The sequence below is a fragment of the Atractosteus spatula genome, chromosome 2 (assembly GCF_055471065.1).
Source record: "Atractosteus spatula isolate fAtrSpa1 chromosome 2, fAtrSpa1.hap1, whole genome shotgun sequence".
Taxonomy (NCBI): domain Eukaryota; kingdom Metazoa; phylum Chordata; class Actinopteri; order Semionotiformes; family Lepisosteidae; genus Atractosteus; species Atractosteus spatula.
In genome coordinates, this window is record NC_142707.1 from 59,927,581 (window position 1) to 59,951,696 (window position 24,116).

Here is a 24,116-nt window from a genome sequence, read left to right on the forward strand (position 1 = left end):
AAACAGCTTTACCTAGAAACAATTTTAAAAGCACGGTGAAAATATTTAAGGTTTTATTCAGTTAGTATTTCGACCGACTAAAACGAAATCACGTAATTTTAACACACTTTTCTTTATATATAATACATTTAGATGTATTTGACACGTCAAATTTTATTAAACTCGAAGTGTTTGAAGTGTAGTAAATGAACCATTCAACTGTATATTGGTGAACAATGAAAACCAAGAGAGAAACAGTATTTCACATTACACATTACTTACTCTAAAGCCGGAACCCTGTGTTTCGTCGCAGTTTCACAGGGGGTAGATACAGTTTGTGGGGCAGGCATTGCTAGATGATCACCGATGTACAGAGCATTGTAAGCGGTGTTTAGCTTATCTAGTTCTCATGTACGATTGTGAAAATAAATCTGTCAACGCGGAAAAAACCTGTAGTCTGGCATCTGCCTCAAGTCGGAGGAAATGTTTATGTCCACGTGGAGTTTCCTTAAACGTCATAAAAGAAAATTTATATTTGCAGGGGCTTTAGTCGGAGGTAAATATTTTCATGTATCGTGTTGTCTTAAATTTGCATTTTAGTCATTCACATTACGCCACTAGCAGCGTCAGTAATATCGAGCGTAAAGGTACTTAGTATCCCATAAAGTTGATCATAATGTAGCACCCCGTATCTGAAGGTGTTGAGAAGTCATGCCAGCTGAGGTGACAACAGTAGTTTGCTCTTCTGGTGTCGACAAAGCCTGTTGTGAATTGCAAAGATGAAAAAGCAAGTATTACATTAGCGTACTGTTAAATCTGTATTATGTAGGTTACAGTAACAGTGATAAAGTCAGTTAAGTGATGACATGATGACAATAACATACAGTACAATTTAATTTATTTTCTTTCTCTTTTTCTAAGGGGTTTACCTACTGGGTAAATATGCGCAGAGGAAAATCAGAGAAATTCAGGAGAGAGAAGCAGCAGAGTACATTGCGCAAGCCCGACGTCAGTATCACTTCGAAAGTAACCAAAGAACGTGTAACATGACAGGTAACGTCAACATGTCTGCATCACACCACCAGAAAGATAAGCAAAGATTAAGCTTAATTCTAATATCTCGTGTCTCTGCTACACAGTTATCCTTCAACGTTTTTTTCTTCAATTTTTAATATATAATATTATCTAATATGTATCAATAATATACAGAAAGAACACAAGAAAGGTTACCAATGAAAGGAAGCCATTTGCCCCTTCCAGCCAGTATGGTGAGAGATTGAACTGAGGATAATATCCACCCATTTCTTGAAAGAAGCCGGGGTATCGGCTTCAACAGCGTGGTTGGCTAGCTTGTTTCCCACAACCTTTTGGGGGAAAAGTGCCTCCTGTTTTTGGTTTTATATTTCCTCGTAGTTTCCACTTGTGCCCTCTATTTGTTGTCTCATCGTTGATTCTGAAGAAATCCACTGGGGTTGCTTTGTCAGTGATTTGGCGACTGTAGTCTTTTCTGCTCGAGACTAAAAAAGTTCAGCTCTTTTAGTCTGTCAGTTTAGGACACTCCCTTAAGCCCCAGAATGGATCTGGTTGCTCTTCTCTGGACGGATTCAAGAGCAGCAGTATCTCTTTTGTAACGTCTTGACCAAAACTGTACATAATATTCTAAATTAAGCCTTACTTGTTCATTGTGCAGTTTTAACATAACATGCTTTGATTAAAATCCTACTTTTAATTATTTATTCTTATATTTTGTTTGCTTTTTTATCGCTTCCCCATATTGCCTAGAAGATGTAAATGATATGTCCACATAAACACTTCAGTCTTTTGCCAGACATAATCTCTTCTAACTCAGCATTTCTCTTTTTGTATTTCGAGTTGAGATTTTTGCTATGCGCAGGTAGTATTCTGCACTTGTCTACATTATATATCAACCGCCAGATATTTGCCCAGTTTTGTTTTTTATGTGAATCTTATTTTAATTATATTTGCTTATCTAGTGTTTGCAAACCATACTAGTTTGGTTGCATCTGCAAACCTGATCAGTTTACTAACTATACAGAGACTAGATAGATGATATAACTTTGGAAAAGCTGTATTCCTAGTACAGACCCTATACTGTTATAATTGCATCTCCCCAATTTTAGCCTTTACCCCCTATCATTACTCTCTGTTTTCTATTAACCAGTTCTCAATGCATATACACACATTTCACAGAATGCCTACTACCTACAGGTATAATTTGAAAATTAAAAAGCATAAATATTCTATGATATTCTCTGTGTGTGTGTAGATTACTGTTTTTCATTCTCTATCGAGTTAGTCAAGAAAAAAACACATTTTCTAGACTATCTGTAATTATTTTCCCATGTAAGTGATTGTCTAGTTTAGTAAGATTTTTTTTTTACTAACTTTATATGCAATAGAGGTCAGACTTATTGGTCTGTAATTACTTGGTTCTGTTTTTAAACAATGAGCCCTACAGTATGTTGGCAATTCTCAACTCCATGGGAACTACCCTTGCTTGTACTTGCATATAGTGTATTGAGCTGTGGTGAACATAGGATAAATTTGTTTTGACCACTTAAGCAGGTGATTTGTTTGGTTATGTAGTTTAGGAAACATAAATGAAAAAAAATGAATATCCCAATGCATTCTTATCTACAATGTGTCCTTGTAGTTCTCAACAACCACAGTGTCTCAGCTGAACCAATTAACGCACAAACCTGATCAAAGCACACATGTTCTCAATTGCTGTGCATTCAAATTACGAAGACTAACTGATGCGCATAACAGCAGAGTTACAAACTTCTAGCCTGATCTCAGAAGCTAAGCATGGCCAGGCTTGCTCAGAACCAGGCTGAAAGACTTCAAAGTCAGGGCTTTCATTCCATCTGAGCTCGACATCTCCAGTGCTGATTGATGTCTTTAATTGATATACTTGCTTATTTATACTAATGGTTAATTTGTTTCTGCGCTCAGTCCTGAGTTTCAGAAATACTTCACTCCAAGGGCACTGTTCCCACATCTTCAGAAGACAGAATGTTAAGCTGCCTCTCCTCACCTTGCTGAGCATTATTTCTGTCTAAACAGCTCTTAACATGCAGTCAGTTTCTGATCAGCAGCCACTCTCATGTTTAGCTTCATTTCCTTCTTCAGTTGGTTCCTCTCAGGTAATGCACTGGAATGCAGGCAGTTGTGAAACCCAGGAACTGGTACTGCACTGGTATCAATTCCCAATCCTGTGTAGCCTTTAAAAAGATTTGAAAGCAAATTTGTAAATAAATCAGTGCCTCCGAAGTAGTGCATTGCCGGGAATGGTGCTCATCTTCTGACCTGTACTGTCACGCGTTTTGATCCATTGTTATCTGTCTGGCTGGTCCAGAATTCCTCAAGCAGGAGCACTATGATTAAGGACTGGAATGGTGCAGAAACAAGAAGAGACAGTGGTCCCCAGGCAGAGCTGGGAGCCTCAGCTCTAAAGCTGACTACAGTAGGTTGTACAACAGGTTACTGCTCTAAGTGCTGTGGGTGGACCACTAGATGGCACTCTCCCCTCCCTGTTGACCAGAATTTGCAGCGCTCTGGTAAGGGGACAGGGGACACTGTGCTGTTGTACAGCATGCGCCATCCTTGAAACATTAAAGATCCCATGGCACTGTTCATAAGACTAGAGGTGCTCGCCCTGATGTTCTGGCTAAATTTTAGTCTAGGCTTCCACAGTCCCTCCATCCTAAACTTAATGTCTAAACTGTGTTAACACACCAGTAGGGCTAGTACCCCATATTCTGTACACACTAGTAAGCCTACATTTAGAATATTGTGTACATTTTTTTGTCACCATGCTGTAGAAAAGATATAGCTGCTTTGGAATCTATCCGGAGAAGAGCAACTAGATACGTTCCAGGGCTTAAGAAAATATACCACACTAGCACAGAAAGACTCGGGGAGTATCAACAATTATTCAAAATCCTCAAAGGCACTGACAAAAGTCAACTCAGTTGATTTTGTTTTCTGAAAGAGCAGTGAAACATGGACTGGAACACATAAGTGGAAACTGCATGAAAGTGCATTTAAAACTAATAACAACAAGCAATTCTTTACATCCAGGGTTGTGAGAGTATGGCAGCAAGTTACCCAGCCATGTGGTTGAAGTCGATATCTGTTTTTTTTTCAAGAAACAACTGATGAGATTCTTGGATCATTATGTTCTTATGTTCTTGATGTGATTTGTAATCTTTTGGTATTGAAAGCACTATATAAGAATTATTACTATGTATGTTTTTAAGAGACATTTTAGTCTAGCCAAGGTTTGTGAACCTGGGAAATTTGGCATAAGATTTCTCCCAGGAAAATACATTTGCTTTCCACGTTGTTACCATATTGCTTTGTCTTTTTTTGTTGTCAGTGTTATCGATGCTCCCAACTCTAAGAGATGCCATTATACAACACCTGCATTCAGAAAGCCTCACAGCTTTGCTAAAGAACAAGTGAGTAATTCAAGATGTGTCATTTTGTTTAAAAATGAGTAAAGCGCATAACAGGGCTGACAATTTTCTTGTCATGCAGATGATAAAAAGCTATTGTTTTCTGTTTTAGGCCAGCAAATAAGTTAGAAATCTGGGAAGATCTGAAGATAATCAGTAAGTTCCATTCTTTCCATTTAATACTGGGTATTATTATTATATTGTAAATATTGTACAATTACTGAATTTTACTGCTCCTACACGATTGTACAAAGCGTTACATATTCTGTTTCTGAACAATGCTAATGCTACATTACATGAGAGGACTCTGTTTGGCCCATCTTGGTAAAACAGGTTGGGGTGTGGACAGTAATTGTTTTGTTTCATCATACAGAAGATTTTACTTTAAATTTGTACTTTTTAATGATTTTACTTTAAATTCTAGCTTTTGTTATTATTAGTACAAAGTTAAGGAATGTTGAATGACTTTTTAAGGGGGGTTCTGAATTAGAATTGTTCGGTTATAATGCCACAGATGGTAGCTTCACACCATGAGCTCCTCAGCTAAGCACTGAGGCTGAATGACTGGACTTGTCGTTGGCTGTACTGAGCAGGAGTGCTGTAGCCTACAGCACTAGAAGGGTTTTTTTCTGTCTACCTTAGATTCCATAAAATCTGAATTGACACTAATTCCCCGATTGAGTGTGACAGCCTGGGGTTAATTTCCTTTTCCCACTCTCCGCCAGGTTTCGCTAGAAGCATAGTAGCCGTTTACAGCACCTGCATGCTGGTTATTCTTCTACGAGTTCAGCTCAACATCATTGGGGGTTACATATACCTAGATAACTCTGTCAGCAAGAATGGAACGGTAGGTATTCTTTTGTGAAGCAGAGCCTCCAGTATGGACCTAAGGCATGTCGAGAACACAGCACTGGATTGATTTGTCCTTTGGTACCCTTTCACAAATTTGTGTTGCTACAGATGTTTCTCAACCCCACATACAGTGTAATATGCTTGGATGAGAGGGCTTGTTTATCACTGAACCTGTTACATAATGCGATGTATAGCATTAAACCTACCTGTGGAGGGAGGCTGCATGATTCTTTACTGTCTGGCAAAGTGACACTCAGTGGTCCTGAAGCCAAATGCCTATGAAAGGTCTGATCAGATCCCAGCAGGGGTGCCAAGCTGCATGCATCACACCTATAACGCTGTTTTTGTAGTGTCAGGTCTGTTGACACATCTAGGAAAAGCAACAAGAATTAAAAAAAGCAACAATGCAATCAGTGTATTGCAGGTATTCTACCATTGTAGTGGTTTATTAAGTAGTGTTTACAGAATGTACAATAATAAATAGTTTATTCTTTCCCACTGCATGGTAGATCTAATGTAATTATTCTGACACATTATTATTATTATTATTATTATTATTGTAAATACTGAAGTTGCGATTATTATGTGCATTTTTCATTCTTTTGAGAAGACATTTCTCATTCAGGGTGGAAACAAATCTAACACACTCTGGTAGTGATCAGTATCTTGTGCTTGAGGGAGCGATGTGACAAAACACTTAGAAGCTGAGGTGTCAACTGTAAAGCTGCTCGCCCTGTTTTGGAATGAGCCATTTTTTTAAAATGTTCTTAACTGCAAAACAGATTTGGCCAGAGGCATGTTTGAAAGGATGATGCATGACAAAAATAAACTACTGAAAACAAGTAACACCCGGTATGGGGTTTAATAACATCTTGCTTTGTGCTGTGCTGGTTCTGGGTAATGCTGTTCACACACAAAATGTGACCCTGCAGCCCTGGCTGTAGCCTGTGACCTGTGTGACAGAGGTATAAATCATCACACCTCTCAATTCCAGACCCCTTTGGCCCCCCCTGATGTTCAGCAGCAGTATCTTTCCAGCATTCAGCACCTCTTAGGCGATGGTAAGTGAGCAGTGCCCTTTTTAAAGAAGTGAGTTGCCAGAAGGTTTCTTACGTGCTTTCTTAAATGCGCTTAATTTTATCCTGTGCATTTGAATACTCAGAGATTCCAGTCTGTCTGAAACGTCTCAAGTCCTTAGTTAACATGACATTATGGCTTTCTTTTCTCCACAGAGTACCTAGTATACTGTATATAGGTGTATATATTCCGTTGTGTGTGTATGATTTTATGATTAAACCAGGTTCTCCTCATCACTTTGCCTTTCTTGGGAACTGTGCCCCGTTACTCTTAAAGGGGCACCATGAGAATTGCTTTTATCTTGTTTCTAATCATATTATACAAACTTCTGATTTCTGTTCTCCTTTATCTTCTCTGAAGGGTTACATGAACTGATAACCGTGGTGAAGCAAGCTGTACAGGAAGTGCTAGGAGGGTAAGTCTGACTGCATTCCTTGTTAACAGGCATGAGGGGAAGACAGACTGATTTCACTTTAACATGAGCCTTAGTCATTAATGTTCTTATCTACATTAATATTATGTAGTCCAAAATCTGCATCTGTGAAACTACTGTTAACTTTTAAGTCTGCTTTTATAAGGAGTAGTTTATATTTTAGAGCTTTGTATTTTAATGATGTTGTACCTTGTTTTGGTCATTATATCATGAGGTATTATTGCATCACATGATTTACTTATTTATATCACTATCCATTATGTAGGTTTGTACTGTTACCATTTTGCAGTTTATACATGCAGATTGTAAGTCAGCTTCGATACGGCATCATGTAAATTACAATAAAGAATAAGCCAGCCCCACTGCTCTTAATATTTAGTCCTGAGAGCAAAGTGGATATCAGCAAAAAGTTATTTCTTTCTCTTTCCATCTACAGTTTTTACTTGGCCATCAAAAAAGTACAGCTGTAATTTTCCTTATTAGGTAGAATTTGGAGACTAGTGTATTTGGCCTACATATTATGATGAAGCTTATTTTTTGGAAGCAAACATTGTTTGAAAAAACATTTAACACAATGTGAGGAAGTAGTGCAGGTTTTCTCCATTGGGAATAATCCTACTCAGTTCCTGGATGTAAATATAGTTTGAGGCATCTGTTCCAGTCAAATGCTCACAAATATGTTGTTAACATAAGCAATGTGATGTCTCCTGGTTCTCTGCTAGAGTGTTATTATAATGCTATTTACACAAGACCACTTTAATATCTACTGTATGTGTCTATAATAATCAGCCCTTCACATATTGCATTTACTCTATCTCAGGTAATTTGATTTTGGTCTTTGTCAATTGCCCTTGTTCTGACTCATTTTTATTATGTTTGCAAAAGAGGTTTGCTCTTCATGTTATTGTAAACGTAGAGTAGTGGTAACAAATATACAGGGCAGAAAGTAACTCAATGTTACATGACACTTGTTTTCCTTTATTCTTCACCACAGCTATACAATAGATTAATAATCTGACCAAAATGTAGACAAAACAAATATTTATTAACCAAAAAATAAATACAACTATGCAACACACACTACATACAGATATGCACAGTGGGTTTAACTTATTTTAGACCAGAACATTCCTGTAATCTAAATATATTATAAAACAATTTAAGAGGCCGAAAAGGGAAAAAATGCATCCTAATAAAAATGGATCCTACCCAGGATTAAATCTCCTTCTCCGAAACACAGATGCCCATAAGTGAATGGGAACAAATTTCACTGTTCTAGCAGTTCATCGCTAAAATAGGCGAGACGTTTTTAGCCTCAGTATTCTACAATATAGGAAATCTCACTTCACTTCCTGTCCTCACTTCCTTCTATCTCATCATCTTCTTGCCTTTCTCTTCTTTTGGTTCCTGTGTGCTGTGGTCCATTCCTATGGAGACTAGCTAATGACCTCTCTAGGAATACCTCAGTCATTGTTGAATGTTTATCCCATAATATGTTGGTATTCATGATTTACTGTGAAGTTAATTTACCAAAGTCTATTATTAGGAACACCCTCAGCAGCAGAGTATTCTGTGTTCCAAAGTTACTCTGGAGTTAATCAAGCTGGGAAGTGCAAGTGTTGCTCCTCGGCTGGGACTTTTCCCCCAGTCATAACAATAGCATGAGAAATCCACTGTCTACATATTATTTTTCCACAAGACCCTTAAGCATATGAAGGTTGCTGACATTTGAATTGTTTTGGAATTACCACAGAATTACCCACAAGATTTCAGGCACTAACAAAAGGGATAGTCTGTATAGCTTCCACTATGCCTTGATATTCAGTCTGTCAACACATACAAAGTGGAAATGGAGTTGATTTCATCCTGTAAAAGGAATAATGAGTTTATTTCTATGCTGTGCTTTGCTCATAGCCATTTTCTGTGCCTTGTGTTTTATTTTAGGGTTTCTTTGAAACAGAGCCTGTCTCTTCAGGAGCTGGAGCAGCACATTAACCAGATCAGAGCCCTCGTCGAAGGAGGCAACATAACTGGGCACCAGCGGCCTCTCTCCTGGTATATGATGCCGGATGAGGAGAACACATTGGCTTCACAGGTTAAGTGTTTTCTGGCTCATTAAAGGTTATAAGATCATAACAAAAAAAACAAGAGGAGGCCTGTTTGCCCATCTTCCCAGTTTGGTAAATAGTAGCTAATTGATGCTGCATAAAGAGGTTCTTCCACTTCCCCATAGTTTATAGTTGCGTTCTCTGGTTTGTGTTTCCCTGTGTGTCAGTGGTTTGTGTGTCTGTTACCACAGACATTTGGTGTCTGTGCTTTGCTGAGGAGCCAGTGATGAGAAGCCACCATCTGTGGGTTAATAGCTAAACTCTCAGTCAAAATCCCCCCTAAATGAAGAAGTCCACTGATTTGACTTTGAGTATAATGAACGTGAGCATTAGGCAGGTCTTGGTCACTCCTGCTGCTGCCGTATAAGGCTCTGTCCTAGCAGTCTTCTGCAATTCCAGTGTCTTGCAAAACAAAACAACAGAGGGAAGAATTGCTTTATTACTAATTAATTATGCTTTTATTTGAAGCAACTTTTGCACCCATTTATGCACTAAGTTTACAATTAGTGGCCCTTGTTTTCATGCCTGCGCATCGGTGTTCAATTATAACAACTTAACCTTGAGGATGGTTTTGAAGTTGCTTCACAATAACTATGAAAATCTAAGCCATTGGGTTGTACTTGCAGGCCTGTGGTTTAACGGAGAAGGACGTTGCAACGCTAAAGCTGCTAAATGAAACCAGAGACATGTTGGAAAAGTAAGTGTAGTAGATTCAGTCAGTTTCAAAAGCTTTCCTTGACTGCAGAGGTTGTAGAACTGTAACACATCCTTTCTTGATGAGTACTGACTGTTTGTGTCTCTGTTGCTCGAGATCAGAGATACAGTATAAGGTTTTAATCTGTGCCTAAAGAAAGGTTTCTAAAAAAAAGGCAGCACAGAAAATTTTAACCTTGTCATCTCTGAACACAGATGTATTGGTGGGGAAGATTGTACTGGTCCTAATGTATGTGTGTGTTGAGCCTGATCTCTGCCATATTAGTTTTTATTAAAAAGCAGTTAAAAGACCCATCTTTTTTTTGCTTGTTCCTGTGTCTCCCTAGCCCAGACTTCAGCACTGTTCTGGGCACCTGTCTGAGCCGAGGGTTTAGTCGTCTTCTGGACAACATGGCAGAGTTCTTCAGACCACCACAGGGAGATCCGGCCCGGAGCAGCACAACAGACAGGTCAGCCCGACAGATAACAGGCAGATCCACCTCGAGGCACGCAGGGCAGAGTTGTTCTTAATGATGTACTAAATATAACAATATAACAATGATACACCACGAGTAAGAGAACTGTTCTGAGCCATGTCTGACATGTCAGTTTCAGCTGGTGAAGTTTCTGTAGGTGTTTCCCGATCGCTGTGAGAAAAAGTTAAAATCTCCCATGAAAGCCACTTCTTCCTCTGCACGTGTAGTGCCTTGCACAAGTGTTCAGCCTCTTCCAATACCATGTTTTTAACTGCAATGTGAATTCTTTTATCTATGAATATTTAAATGCCAGCAACACTGCAAAGAAAAAACACTCAAATCATAACTAGACAAGTCATAACAAAAACATGTTTATTGCATACTGTATGTATTCAACTTATGATCAATACATGGTAACTTGAATAAGTCTCTACCAAATTTGCACACCAGGAATGGATTAATGTTTGTACATCTGTACATAACTTTTATACTGATTTGTTCCCACACTTCAGTTTGGGTCATATTTAATGGAAAGTATGCTATTTATGCCACTGTCATGTGTACCAGCATTAACACTCCCACTGTATCTTCACATTTATCCTGTTGACTCTGGGATCTTGAGGCATCATTTCTGACTATAGAGTGACCAGCAAACTCTTCCTGTTTTTTGTGATTTGCCTTAACTATCTGCTACCTGATCCTGGAATAGAGCAAACCTGTTTGGCGATGTTAGCATAGATTGCCTAGGGAGGCTCCTGTACTTTACACCCTTTGACAAGGAGGGACAGGTGCTATTTTGTCAGTTTCTTTTTTTAAAGTCAGGTGCATGCTACCATGAACATGGAGTTGCTAGTTCTTCAGTCTCACTATTTTCTTTCTGTTGCAGCCGCTTTTAACTCCAGTGCATTCACTCAGTGAACCACTTCAGAATCAGCAGTAAAATAAATACAAATCAGAAAACACTCATTGAAACTATGGGGAAGTATGTTAAAAACTGAGAATGCAAGGAGTTTGTGTACACTCTGCAGGTTATGGAAATCTGGAACTAGCTTTTATAGGTTGTTATTAAATGTGTTTTTAAAGCTAAAACCCTGGTTTATTTCTAGACATGGCTGAGATCTTGAAATAAATTAGCTGCTAAAAAAACAAATGAGCTAAATGGTTCAAATGGCCTCCTCCTGTTTATAACGTTTCTTACATTCTACTTGATCTTCTAGATAGAAATAGACTAAATCAACCAACATCATTTTTAAAATAAGGGGTATATTCATTATTATAGTCAAGAAATGACAGGTAGATTGAATTTGGATTGGTGAAAGGAGCCCATTTAAGGATATCTTGTTTGGTTCTTAATAGCTCAATACTGTAATTCAAAGATTACATCTAGCCATTTCTCGAGGGATCACATGGAGTTTGTTATAATACTGGGGCTAGATAGTTTCATCCAGACATTATATAGCTATATACAGTACGTAAAGAATTACATATTGTACTCTTTTCTCTTAATGTACAGATGTTTCACCACACTCTTCTTTCAGTGTTTTATTCTGAAATAGTCCAGTGTGCTTTTTAACCATACGTTTTGAAGATTTCTAATGAAATCTGGTGCAAGATAGGGTAGTAGTTTGACCACATTTCTTTCAACTTACATTTCTGAAATTGTTTGAATATCTGAAGTTTTATGAAATACCTCTGTTTTGCAGTCTCTCTCATGTCAGTCTTCCATTGGCAAAAATCATCCCCATTATAAATGGACAGATACACTCTGTGTGCAGTGAGGTACCAAGCCACTTTGTTCAGGTAACAAATGTCCTGTTTATGTATTTCACACCGTGTTAAAAATAATAAATGTTAATAGTTGCTTGACTGACATTTACTTTATAATCATCATTATCTTAACAATTGCAGTTTTTCAAAAGTAGAGTATGAAAATAAATCACATTTCTGATTAATAATCTGGGGTTTAAGAAAACCTAAGCAATTGGTTCAAAGGAGATTGTCTAAAGACTAATGGTAACTACTGACGCATCATTCTAATGTGGAATTTACTACATACTTGCATGTTGCATTAATTTAAACATATTAACAAAGATCTGAATCAATTGCACAAAATGGATCTGGTTTTAATGGATCCTAATTCATACTGCAATGGATTACGTGTTTCATTATCAGAAAAATATGTTCTACTATGGTGTTTCCCATATCCCAAAATCAGAAAACAAAAGGTGGTACACTAATAAAAAAAAACATTATGTCTCAAAAAACTTGTAACTGGCACTGTGTGGAGATACTGTTAATTTCCCTTTTATATTTGTGCTTTTAGGATCTCCTAATGATTGAGCAAGTGAAGGAATTTGCTGCCAATGTCTACGAAGCTTTCAGCACACCACCTTCACCAACACACGAACTTCAAAAATAAGCCCCCACAAGGACTTGGAGAGCTTAGCTGTTCAGATGTGTACCTGACGCAACAAGGGCAGTTACATTCCTGACAGATCCACACATTGCAGGACCTCCTGTAGCACCGCATGAAATTTATTTATAAAACAAAAGTAATTTCCATTTCTGGAATGAAAAAAATCATCCTCTGCCTTTGGAACAAGACAAAGGATCTCTGCACTCATCAGCCTTCTCTGCTTAAAGCACTGAAGGTGCTGTGTCCTGTTTTTCCTGGGAGAAGATGCTGCAATGTAATCATTCCTTTAGCATTCTAGGAGAAGGAAGAGGAATGCCAAGACTGCTCGTCTTGTATGAAGACAAGGGTACTTGATTCAGAAAGCTAGGGAGCTCCTCTGTCCAGTTCTTGTCCTCTCAGTACCGTTTCCCATGACTTTACTTAAGTTGGTAGGAAGAGACTTGATGGAGTTCAGTCAAAAAATATTTTACAGCAGCATCTTAAAGAGTGTGTTCTATTGCAGATGTATAAATGGAGAAAATGTGGAATTACTTTTTATCTTAATTTCAGATTTTAAATGTAAATCAGAAGGGCTGATTTAGGTTCCTGTCTCCCTTTCTAAAATCACAACAAGCACACAGTAGATGTTGCTGGTCTATTAATCTACAGGACTTCTCCAGACCTGTTATGTACCTGGATTCTCTTTTAACCTCAAAGGGCCTTAAATGCATGTGTCACTACTTGGAACTGGGCAGCCTGGATTGCCCTGTCCTAGCAAAGAGAGGTCCAGTTTCATGATTCTTTAATTGGGGATCTGCTCACTGCTCCTGTACTAAATCTGCTGTAATACCACAACTGTTTCAAGGCATTGTGTGTTAAACATGACCTCTGTTTTACCATGATCTTAATTACTAGATTCAGCCAATTTGGGTTTTTCTTTTGTAAGAAACAATGCATTTTGTTGGGAAAGAAGGCAGGCAGAAATAACATACAAGTGATGGTTATTGCTCACTGATTTTACAGTATACATTTAACATTGGTTTCTGGACATCAAGTGTGCAGATAATTGTTGTGGCCACTGTGTATTCACAGCTATGTGAGAAGACACCAGTTTTTATTTTTTTGGAGCTGGGATGTTTTTTTTAGTCCTGTTGTTTCTCTTTAAAGTGGCTTCAGTGATTATTTGTTAATGTGGTGTGCAGTGGCTTTTTGAAGCTACTGTATATGGTTGCTTTAAAATTGCACCCTATATGTATTCATATGTATAGTGTAATATATGTTTCCTTGTCAAAGATAGGTAATGTGAAAAGGTTGGCATTTTTATGACAAAAGACCAATCAACCTGTTCATCTCAACTCACCTTGGTATTATTTACGTTTATTTCATATGTACTGGTCTTATTTTATTGTCAAAAGCAACGAGACCTTACCCAGTTGTAGCCTGTTTTGGATTAACTTAAAGGACAATTCAGTGACAGATCTATTATAATTCAGCAAATTAATTTCCATTGATGCTATTTACATAACTATGATGTTGACTTTCAGCTATGTGAAAACTTGTCAACCTACTTATAGGTCTTATAAGTTAATGTCTTCTAACATACCAGGAACAGTACAAAAAGGTGTAAGAAACGTATGATTACAATAGGACCAACTTAAAATGTTTTGTCCTAAATCAACCCTTTCTAGTCACTTAAATTCACATTAGAATAAAACTTTACTGAGATAAAAATAAAATGAACAGAAAATTAGTCTCACTGCCGCTTTAATGCGTGTTTTTTTGTATCCCAAGTTTTCATGTTTTGGAACTTCAATAAAATAGAAACCTAAGGGCTGTAAATAAAAGTTGCCAGGAGCTGTGGTTTCCTCACCCTTCCTAAAGATAGGCAGGTTAGGTTACACTGGCTGTCCTCGCTTGCCCAGTATGGATTATTCCCTGGTACCCATTAGCTGACCACATGATAGCATGATATTCTATCGTATATGGCATACAGAAAAAGATACAAACAAAACAGGAATTCACTTAGCTATAACTGGATCTGTTGTTTTGTTCTGTCTGTAGTCCATGTTGCCCTATAAATAGCCCCAGTGTTTTTAATTCAAACTGAGTTTTAGCTGTAAGTTATCTGTAGTACATTTTACTTCTTAGTAGAAGAGTGACTGGCAATATCAATCCTCATTCTCAGCTTGGAAGAATTAGAAAGCATTTACCCTTCACTGAAATGAAACTGTATGACCTTTCACTGATTTTGTATTTAATTGGTGCTAGTTCTCAATAAATACTTAATTTTAAACATTTTTTTTCAGAATTCAGCTCAATGTTCCAAGTGAACCAGGAAGTACACTTAATTATAGGACTGAAAGGGGAAAAAAAACCCTCTGAGGTCGCTTTGATAATTTCATAGTAATTCACTACGCAACCATCATTTGGATTAGAGTTTATTGCCGAGTCCTAAACAAAATTAAAGTGGAGTACAGTGCTAGAAATAAACGAAGGACAGAAAGACAATGTGTTTTGAAATACATCAGTAATGCAAAAAGTGCAGCTGAAATTTACAATAAAATCTTCCCATGGCAACTGAGGTACCCAGGGGCTTTGTGACGACCTTACACCTTAGGCACATCATAACGAAGCACGGCTGAAAAACTGCTTAAAATGCCTTCATGTCTTATAATTAGTCTATTTTCAAATCATTTGAGCAAAAAAAAAAATCTTCCAGTTATCGGTTCAAACTGGTTACATTTAACAAGGATATAGAAATATAAAATATAAAAATTTGCACAGTATTTGTGATTTATGATTCTAAAAAGGTAGTTTAACAGCATACCAGCATTTCACTAGTTTCACTAGTTTTTTTCTTTATACTGACATTATTCAGAGCAGACACCAGAGGACACACTGTACAGGCATGTTGAACCCAGATTACAAAATCCCAATACAGGACTCAAATATCACTGTAGTTATTAATTCCCTGAAATTCAATGCAAAAAATCTTCAACAATATACAGTACAGGACTTTGATTTATAAAAAAAATCCCAGAGATTGCTTTTTTGTAGGCCTTCATGTGGCTTTAGTTAGTTTGAGGGTCCAAGCCCACAGACAAGGCATCTCACTGTAAGACAGCTGAGGCAGAGTGATTTGTAGCCCATTCGACTTCAATGGCTGCCACTTCAGTGGCTGGGAATAACCAAGCAGTTGAACCTGAAGAAAAATAATGAGTGTGTTTAATTGATAGACCATTACACATCCTCCAGGCACGTATTCAACAAGATCCATAACATTCTTGTAAAAGGAAGGGAGGACACGAGTGAAATTACTAACAATGGCAGAACTGGACGTCATCATAAACTGACACTGTGCCATTTGCTCCATAATTACTTATACACTGTAGATGGCACTGAGAATGTTATCCTTTTTAGTTTTTTACTGCAAGACATGCATAAACCATAGATCTGGGAAACCCATTTGTATAATGTTCTCTTACAATAATATACTGTATTATGGCTAACATTAGGCTACACAGCAGTATCAAATAAAAGACTAAGATCTCGGGTAGCTGCATCAACACAGGAAACAAAAAGCAACCAACATTATCATTAAATTAAATTATCATTAGGTCTCTGTGTACAATTCTAGCACTATTATGAAGGAATTACACATATAATATAACACTATCAAGGTGCAGGTAACGCAAAAGATTGGTGGATATCTACTTTCAGATTTTTTTTAACAATGCATGAAATATATGTAAAGTTATTAAATGGTTTTTAAAATAAAGTTTTGTAAAAATAAAAAATGTGATTTAATTCCTCTTCCACTCTCAGTGATAGCTGGGTAATTACATCATCACATATTTTGTAATGATGAATCGTGTCACAGATTAAAAAACTGCAGGAGAACAAAACTGTGGTCCAAAGATTTGGAGGTGTGTTTTCCCTTAATGTCAGAGAGGAATGTGAGCACTAAAAATAAAACAGGAAACCATGGAAACACAAAAAGGAAGATGCCATACCAGCTATGGTATCTTACCTCTGTTTTTTCCTCAGTTACTAAGGGTTCACCAAGAACAAGAAGGTCCGACTTGGGCCACTCTAAGAAAACTGCATAAACAGCATTCTCCTGAGGCTTTGCTGTGTACCTGTTAATAATAAAACAAAAAACTATAAATGGCCTAGAATTCTCCTACCACAAGTTCAAGTTTAATAAGACCAATTACAGGCAGGGGAGAGCATGGTGGTGCAGTGGTTAGCATTGCTGTCTTGCTCGCTGGGGCCCTGGGTTCGATTCCACACCTGGTGTGCTCCCATTATTCTCCCTATGTCTGTGTGGGTTTCCTTCAGGTGTTCCAGTTTCCTCACACAGTCCAAACCCATAAGTGAGGTTCCTGGTGTGAGTGTGCATGTTTCTGTCTGTGTTGGCCCTGCGATGGACTGGTGTCCCGTCCAGGCTATATCCTGCCTTTCAGATTGTCAAATGAAGGGCTATTCTCATGTACTGTATCTAGTGGAACAATAAAAAAATGACAGAGAAATGGATATTTATTTCCAGCTACACCTCCTTTGAAACTAGAATTTTAAGTAATGTTGTTCCGAAATACAGGACCTGGATATTTTCTACAAATTGCTGAGATTGTAATTGCTGCATTTTTTGTTTTTCGGACAGCATGCAGGTGTCGGCTGAGATGGCAAAAAAAAAAAACATGCATGTACTGTAAAGTGAAGTCATTCCTGAAAGAATGCATCTTGAAAAAAGGTTTGTAGACACACAACTATCTAACCTTTTTCACCTTCATATGTAATTGGAACAATCAGCAGTTCTAAAGCAGTTCTTGCCTTTGTGCAACTGCTCAAATGAACTTAATTAACTCACACCTCCTATCAAAATTTAACCGGTCATTACCTAGAATTAGAAGTGTTTGATGACTTTATTTTTCACTACGTTGTAAACCCACTATGCCCACACTGAAAATCATGTGAAAAGCTGTTCTGTATGATCTGAGGGAAAAGAAAGTAAACTGTGATAAAGAGAAAGCAGAAAAATGTAATTGCTGTAGCAATGACTAAAACAAAATTGTTGTGCTGAGGTAATAGTAAGAACATTTTTCATGCCATTATAGTACAAATCAACTTGTTTATTATTAACCCCATGATAAATTATGACCATGTGTAAGTAGAAACAAGTAACTTGAATGCACTACTTTCAGCTGTTATGTTGCCTTTAAGCTTCTGTAATGCTTTCCACAAAACACATATAGATTTTGCCCAAGTGTAATAAGCTTTTGAAAAATAACCCTTGAAAGAACATTAGGAAGAAGCCAACTGGGGATCATACAAATTCCAAAAACTCCTCTCCCACAGAAGAGACCCACCAGATTCCAGGGGTGATGGAGTCATTTTGAGCCCTCCAGGCCGTTGTGTTGTAAATGGCCTCTCCATTCACCTTCAGCCACTGGCCCATCTGCCTCAAGCGCTCCTCAAAAATGGGTACTATCCGCCCATCATGTGTAGGTCCAACATTCATCAGCAGGTTACCTCCACAAGAGACAGTCTCTACCAACGTCTGCAGAACATCAAACAAAATATCAGGAACCAGGCGGAAGACCTACAGTGAAATACTGTATGTAGCACAGTTTGATAAAAATGATTCAATGATGTCAAAGATTACTCCCAATAATGCAAACTTTCTTAGATGCCTTGGCTTACATTGTTCCAGACAGATAAATATTTATAAGTTATTCATTTTCTCTAGAGGACATTTTTCAGTTGTTTTTCCCATTTATTACAATTGTTCTCATAAATCATGCCTAACATATTTGAGTTCAATATGAAGAAACCAAAATGAGATAGCAAATAGTACAGCTTTTCTACTTCCACACTGACATTCTAGACTTTCTGCTGGAAATGATGGGTTTATAGAACTAACACCCCTTAGGTCTCCAAAATCTTCTCTGCACTTATGTGCATCCTGTGAGGAAATATAGTACAGACACACTGGAAGCTCATTTTAAACACGTCTTATTTCCTATAATCACATCATAAAAGGAGAAACACTGAAGGAGAAGCTTTTTTTTAACTGTACTCATAAATATCATAACTGATCAAGGGAATTAACAAATTTAATCACTGTATAAATGCCATCCCTTTTTATGAAAATTACAACTTTATGTAAAATAATGTAATATAAGAAGTTACAATGAACATATTTCTAGAGGTCAAACATGAAAAAATAATTCAAAGACAGGTTTTTATGAAGCCTTAATGTTGTACTTTAACTGTGAAGTATTTGAGAACCAATCTAAGGATTTCGCCCAAATTAATGCAGAAACAAATGGGAACTAAGCCTACAGTGAAAAGCTACAGATCACGTTACCTTCACCAGCTGCTCAATGGTGAGATAATCTTTCAACTCTGCATCTCTCCTGTAACCCCATGACTTTTGGTCAATGGTCATGCAGTTCTCCCACTTGTGCTTCAGGAGGTGGCCTGGATTGTAGCGGTCATTGCAAGTGTAGTAGCCACCATGCTTGCACATACAGCCATAGCCCCAGCGATCATTTGTCACTACTGTCTCACGAACTGGGCTGGAAACATTTTCAAAATTAGGATTAAACATATATGTATCCACACCCATGATGTCTGCTTATCCTCACGACACTTCACTCAAGCATGTGATGAAATATTTTCCATGAACAATTATTTTTACACACTATTTCCTATTCTGAATATACGGTAGTCCTGAATTACAATGAAGGTGTTCCACTCTAAAAACTTAATTTTCAGTTACATCTGTGAAGAAACACAATACTGATAGTTATGAGGTGAGGCTTCCCATTTCTCTGGAGATAAACTTTAAACTATATTGTTAGGAAAGGGGGATTTATTTTTTTAATGTGAACCACTGTTTAAATGTAAGTCAAAGCAAATACGAAAACTTATAAGTACAGACACCAAAACTGGTATGTCCAGTCTGTACGATGAATACGTTTCATACAGCTGTCATGCAACCAATGCTGAAAATCTCACTGTGATGTCGAAATACTAATCTCTAATCTTCCAACCCCCATCTCCTAACCTTGTTTCTTTTAGTAGGTTCATTCTTATCAAAACACTTCCTCAAACCTGACTTTCACCCTTTTCTCCAGAAAGAAGTACCTTTCATTGTAGAGCCAAGCCAGGAACCCTGTGCTGTTCCAGTAAGTGTCAGGTGCATCTTCATCCCCATCGGACCAGAGGACTTCTGGCTTGTATTTGTTCACGATTTCGTACAGCTCAGGCAGAGTCTTGGTCATGGGGAACTTGTTGGTCTTGAAGACGTTGGCAGCGTCCTCCAGGTAGAGGGGATGGAACCACTCGAAGAGGGAGTGGTACAGCCCAAGCCGCACATCAGTGTTTTTCCGCAGGGCGCTAGCTACCTCATCCACCAGGTCCCTTTTGGGACCCACGTCCACAGCATTCCAGTTCCACGAGTACTTGGAACCCCAGAGGGTGAACCCTGTAATGTCACGCACACAGAAGCTACAGTATGTGTCAAACTGTGACAACCTAATCTGATAACTGCAGGTTCCAGAACACAGGTTTTCTGAACCCTGTGCCAGGATCCATACTGTTGTATAAGAATGACGATTACAAACAAGAGGCCATTGGGCACTTCTTGTCCACTTGCTAGTTGGCATCTAATTGATCCAAGAATCACATCCAGACATTTCTTAAAAAAAACAGGACATCGGCTTCAACAACATGACTGGATAGCTGGATGACTGTACAATGCTCCTATAAAAATCAAGCTTTCTGTGAATAAATGCCTGTATTTGTATCAAAATGCTCAGATCCACTCAAACTTTTCCCTGTTTTTATGTATTGGAAATCTCATTGTCTTCCATGGTTCCTATTCACTGACTAGTCCATCTTCTACCAGTTGTGTACAACAAATATAACAGAGTTGCACTGAAATGTGACTGTGACAGGTGACATTTTTATGTATCCCCTCCCCCAACAAATGCCAAATGAGTTATCCTTTTTACAACTATTTTTCCATTCATAATTTCAAACTCACACTGCACCAGATATGCAACAATAAGTCCAGAACCTCATAACATTAGAGAGAATAATAAATAGTAAATCTTTCATAAGCATTCAGTGGTGAGCAGAAACTCATTTTAGACCTGTCGGACTGTGAGCCCATGACATTATCTCTGAATACAGTTTAAGAGATGCAGGCACCTTCCTGGAGCGTGAATCCTGGTTAAAGTAATAAAGACTTTAAAAACTTTTAAAGTACAACTATCATCCTTTTTCTTCTATGATACAACATAGTTCAAAGTTGAATGCTGGACCGGGATTAACTTCCCACAACTAGGACAAAGTTTTCCAGGTCACTAGTCATGGTTTGTGTCTTTGTTTTTAATGCTGACTCTGTTTTAATATGAAGAGTATTTTATGACATCATTTGACTTCATTAGACAGATCTGGATAAGGAAGAACAAAGAAGGGGTCCTGCATAAATGCTGTTGATCTCCTTTTTTTAAAAAAAAATGTTGCACAGTTGTAGGTTTTGTTAAATACTCCTTCTAATCAATGGAATGACACTTTGGAAGTTAGTAGTTTCCCAAACACATAAACTTTGCAAGTTTTCTTTATAGGTTAATAAATGCAAAAGCTTCCATAAATGTACATAAAATACTGACAATCTGCTTTCTGGATGCAATTTTGTGAATATGCACATCTGTAGGTGTTCACTATAATAGAAAAGTTAAATCAAAGATATTTCCTATTGAAGCAAGGCTACACAGGTCAAACTGCATGTCTGCTTTGTTCACTTCTCACTGCTGGGCAATAAAGATCAGACTCACCTTCATGGTGCTTAGTGGTTAGAACAACATATTTTGCACCCGATGCTGCAAAGATTTCTGCCCACTGGCTGGCGTCGAAGAACTCCGCAGTGAACTGTGGAGCAAAATCTGCGTACTGAAAGCCAGGAGGGTAATTCTTCTCCATGAATTCAACATAGTTCTTCATGTTCTTGTGCAAGTACCACCTGCAGAGGTTACAGATAAACATTGACCTTTCCAGGGCTTATTGATTGCTGTACCTTAATTTGATACAATATCTGGCAAATCCTTCGGCAGTATTCTCAAGTTAAACTAAGTTCTGCCGGGCTGTAGTAAAAATCTCATTCTAATGCCATGCCACAGTTCTTTGATAATGTTGCACTGGCATGGCATGCAATACTAACATAACAATACAGCTAACTACATGAGAATGTCTGTTAAATAACCAGAGTACATTTTTACCCCCACCTGCTGAATATAAATTCTGAGATAATAAAAGTTTCTACAGCAGCTTGGATGTACCTTCAGTTACATAATACATTAACTGTACTTGGTTCTCTCACCGTTTTCTACAGTTATTGCGATTTTATTTTTTACATTTTATGTCTGTAGCTTTCTGTGATTTAATTGTGCTTTATCATACTTTACCTTTGCATACAGTATACTATACTGTTTATAAAACCATATTTAAAAAATATTAGGAAAAAAAATCTAAAAGATTGGGAATGTTTCTACTTCATCCAACTTAAGTAAAACCATACCACTAACGTCACTTACTGTAAATCTTGCATTTCCTTTCAACATACAAAATACTACGTCCTATTTAATACATTTAGCTACAGTGTATTACTGTTCATTCAGAGCATTACAAGAACACTGCATATAATATAGCCTGTGTGTTATTTGTAAACTTCGTATTACATTTGTTCTCTGTGCGGCTGGTCATCCAGTCAAGCATACGAAATGCTGTGCTGAAAATATGCTTCTACTACAATTACTGTACATACCAAAACCACTCGCTGCCATAGCTGGGGACAGAGAACACTCCCCAGTGCACGAAGATGCCGAACTTCGCCTGATCGAACCACTCTGGCAAAGGTCTGGAGTCAATCGATTCCCAGGTGGGCTGGTACTGGCATCCGCCGCCACCTGCAAGAAAGAGCACGACTCCTCCGGCCAGTAACACACTCCATTGGCAGCGCTTTCCAGAAGACATCACCATTCCCATAGAGACTCAGGCACTGAACAACTCTATTTCTCTTCCTCTTCTCTCATATGACTGGGACTCGTGATCACGGGACCATATGACCGGCTTTATGTAAATTTCTCAGATCACTTCCCTGTTTTGGTTACAAAAAAGTGTCATGTGAAGCTAATACTATGCTATGCTAATGTTTTAATCGGAATGGCATAGATGGTGTTTGAGTTATAATGTCTACAAATATGCGTGATTTTCAGTAATCGTTTATCTTTTTTTCAATTCGAAGACTTACGACAGTCTATAAACTACAAGGCCGAAGTTGACCATTCGCCAGCTTCTTATTCGCGTTTTTCGTTTTACTTTATATGCTGCTGCTGCTGTGATGTTATGTCGCCTTTCGCCTATAGATGGCTCTCTACAGTCTTTTTTAAATGTACTAATCCGGATTACTGTACATATCCTCAGTAAAGGGGAATATGTAAGTAAATAGTGACTGTCCAAATTGCATTTTTGTATGAAACACATTTCAGAAAATCGAAAAACAATTTTCAAAACTCACAATAACACAAACTGGCATGTTAGACAACGAGTAAATAAAACAAAGGCAAAACGTGAATTCACTGGCACTTTTTGCATATTTACCACGACCTTGCCTTCTGATCATTAAAAGTCTCAAAATCTTGCATTTAACAATAAATTTTAATATAGCAGTTTTAAATGGGACATTTAAAACATGGCATATGAGAATATATGGTTAACAGAGGATGAGCAAAGCATGATCGCACTTTCTGCCTATTGCTATGAACCTACCCACTAGTTATAAAAACGTCTCAAAATTCTGACACTGACGTGTGAGACACAGTACAACAGACTATCAAAATCCTGAACTACAGGAAATTTCACTGTACTGTTTTTTAAATATGACCCTCTGAATGTGGCATGAGAGAATGCATTGAGAAAAAGTGATTGCACTTTCTGCTGAATTGCTTTGGCCCTCCCTACCGATTATAAAATCGTCTCACAATTCTGACACAACTGAGGTGTGAGACAATGTAAAAGACTGTCATGTACAAATGATTGTACAACCAAAAGTCAAAGCAACTTCATTTTCAAATTCTCAGATGATACAGCTGTTCTTGGCTTAATGCATAGAGGTAGCAGCTCATCTGTATACATGTCAGAAATCCAAAGATCTGTGCAATGGTGTGACAACAATAGCCTAATTTTGAATGCTAAAAAAACTAAAGAAATAGTTTTCGATCCCAGAACAGTTGGTGATCACTCACAGGTAGTAATCCACAACGAACTTATCACACAGATTGATTCATACAAGTACTTAGGTGTACACATAGACCGTAACCTGTGTTGGTCTACTCATGTTGAGAGTGTTTGCTCCAAAGTTCAGAAGCACTTATATTTCCTGTGAAGACTAAGAGTGTTTGGGGTTCAACAGGAAGTAATGCTACTCTTTGACCGTGCTGTAATCAAGAGCATTATAAGGTATGGTATTTCAGTTTGGTTTGGTAATCTATCAGTTTATTTTAAATAGCAAATTACCTGCCTCATCCAGACAGCTTTGAAGGTCATGGGAGT

The 24,116-nt window shown here is 37.8% G+C and overlaps 2 protein-coding genes across 2 annotated transcripts; one reads left to right on the forward strand and one right to left on the reverse strand.

The window, feature by feature from the left end:
• The first annotated feature begins 327 nt into the window (after window positions 1-327).
• Window positions 328-14,338, forward strand: pex3 (peroxisomal biogenesis factor 3). Its single transcript, XM_088928459.1, has 12 exons — window positions 328-535; window positions 901-1,032; window positions 4,382-4,463; window positions 4,573-4,616; window positions 5,186-5,307; window positions 6,307-6,373; window positions 6,750-6,804; window positions 8,767-8,917; window positions 9,557-9,627; window positions 9,971-10,093; window positions 11,803-11,899; window positions 12,423-14,338. The coding sequence occupies exons 1-12, from the start codon at window positions 463-465 to the stop codon at window positions 12,516-12,518; spliced, it is 1,113 nt and encodes a 370-aa protein (XP_088784585.1). The 5' UTR covers window positions 328-462; the 3' UTR covers window positions 12,519-14,338.
• A 581-nt stretch (window positions 14,339-14,919) lies between these two features.
• On the reverse strand, window positions 14,920-22,612 carry LOC148839965 (plasma alpha-L-fucosidase-like). The gene is made up of 7 exons (XM_088928445.1): window positions 22,330-22,612; window positions 21,344-21,528; window positions 19,647-19,986; window positions 18,865-19,075; window positions 17,864-18,054; window positions 16,525-16,633; window positions 14,920-15,696 (listed from the first exon to the last, which is right to left on the reverse strand). The coding sequence occupies exons 1-7, from the start codon at window positions 22,548-22,550 to the stop codon at window positions 15,556-15,558; spliced, it is 1,398 nt and encodes a 465-aa protein (XP_088784571.1). The 5' UTR covers window positions 22,551-22,612; the 3' UTR covers window positions 14,920-15,555.
• Window positions 22,613-24,116: the final 1,504 nt, after the last annotated feature.

Excerpts from the sequence above, each read along its gene's own strand:
- LOC148839965 (XM_088928445.1), bottom strand. The coding sequence starts at position 22,550 with ATGGGAATGGTGATGTCTTCTGGAAAGCGCTGCCAATGGAGTGTGTTA. Across the intron at positions 18,055-18,864 it reads CCATTGAGCAGCTGGTGAAG|ACGTTGGTAGAGACTGTCTC; the intron begins GTAACGTGATCT and ends GATGTTCTGCAG. Across the intron at positions 15,697-16,524 it reads TAACTGAGGAAAAAACAGAG|GTTCAACTGCTTGGTTATTC; the intron begins GTAAGATACCAT and ends ATTTTTCTTCAG.
- pex3 (XM_088928459.1), top strand. The coding sequence starts at position 463 with ATGTTTATGTCCACGTGGAGTTTCCTTAAACGTCATAAAAGAAAATTT. Across the intron at positions 536-900 it reads TGCAGGGGCTTTAGTCGGAG|GGGTTTACCTACTGGGTAAA; the intron begins GTAAATATTTTC and ends TCTTTTTCTAAG. Across the intron at positions 6,805-8,766 it reads GTACAGGAAGTGCTAGGAGG|GGTTTCTTTGAAACAGAGCC; the intron begins GTAAGTCTGACT and ends GTTTTATTTTAG.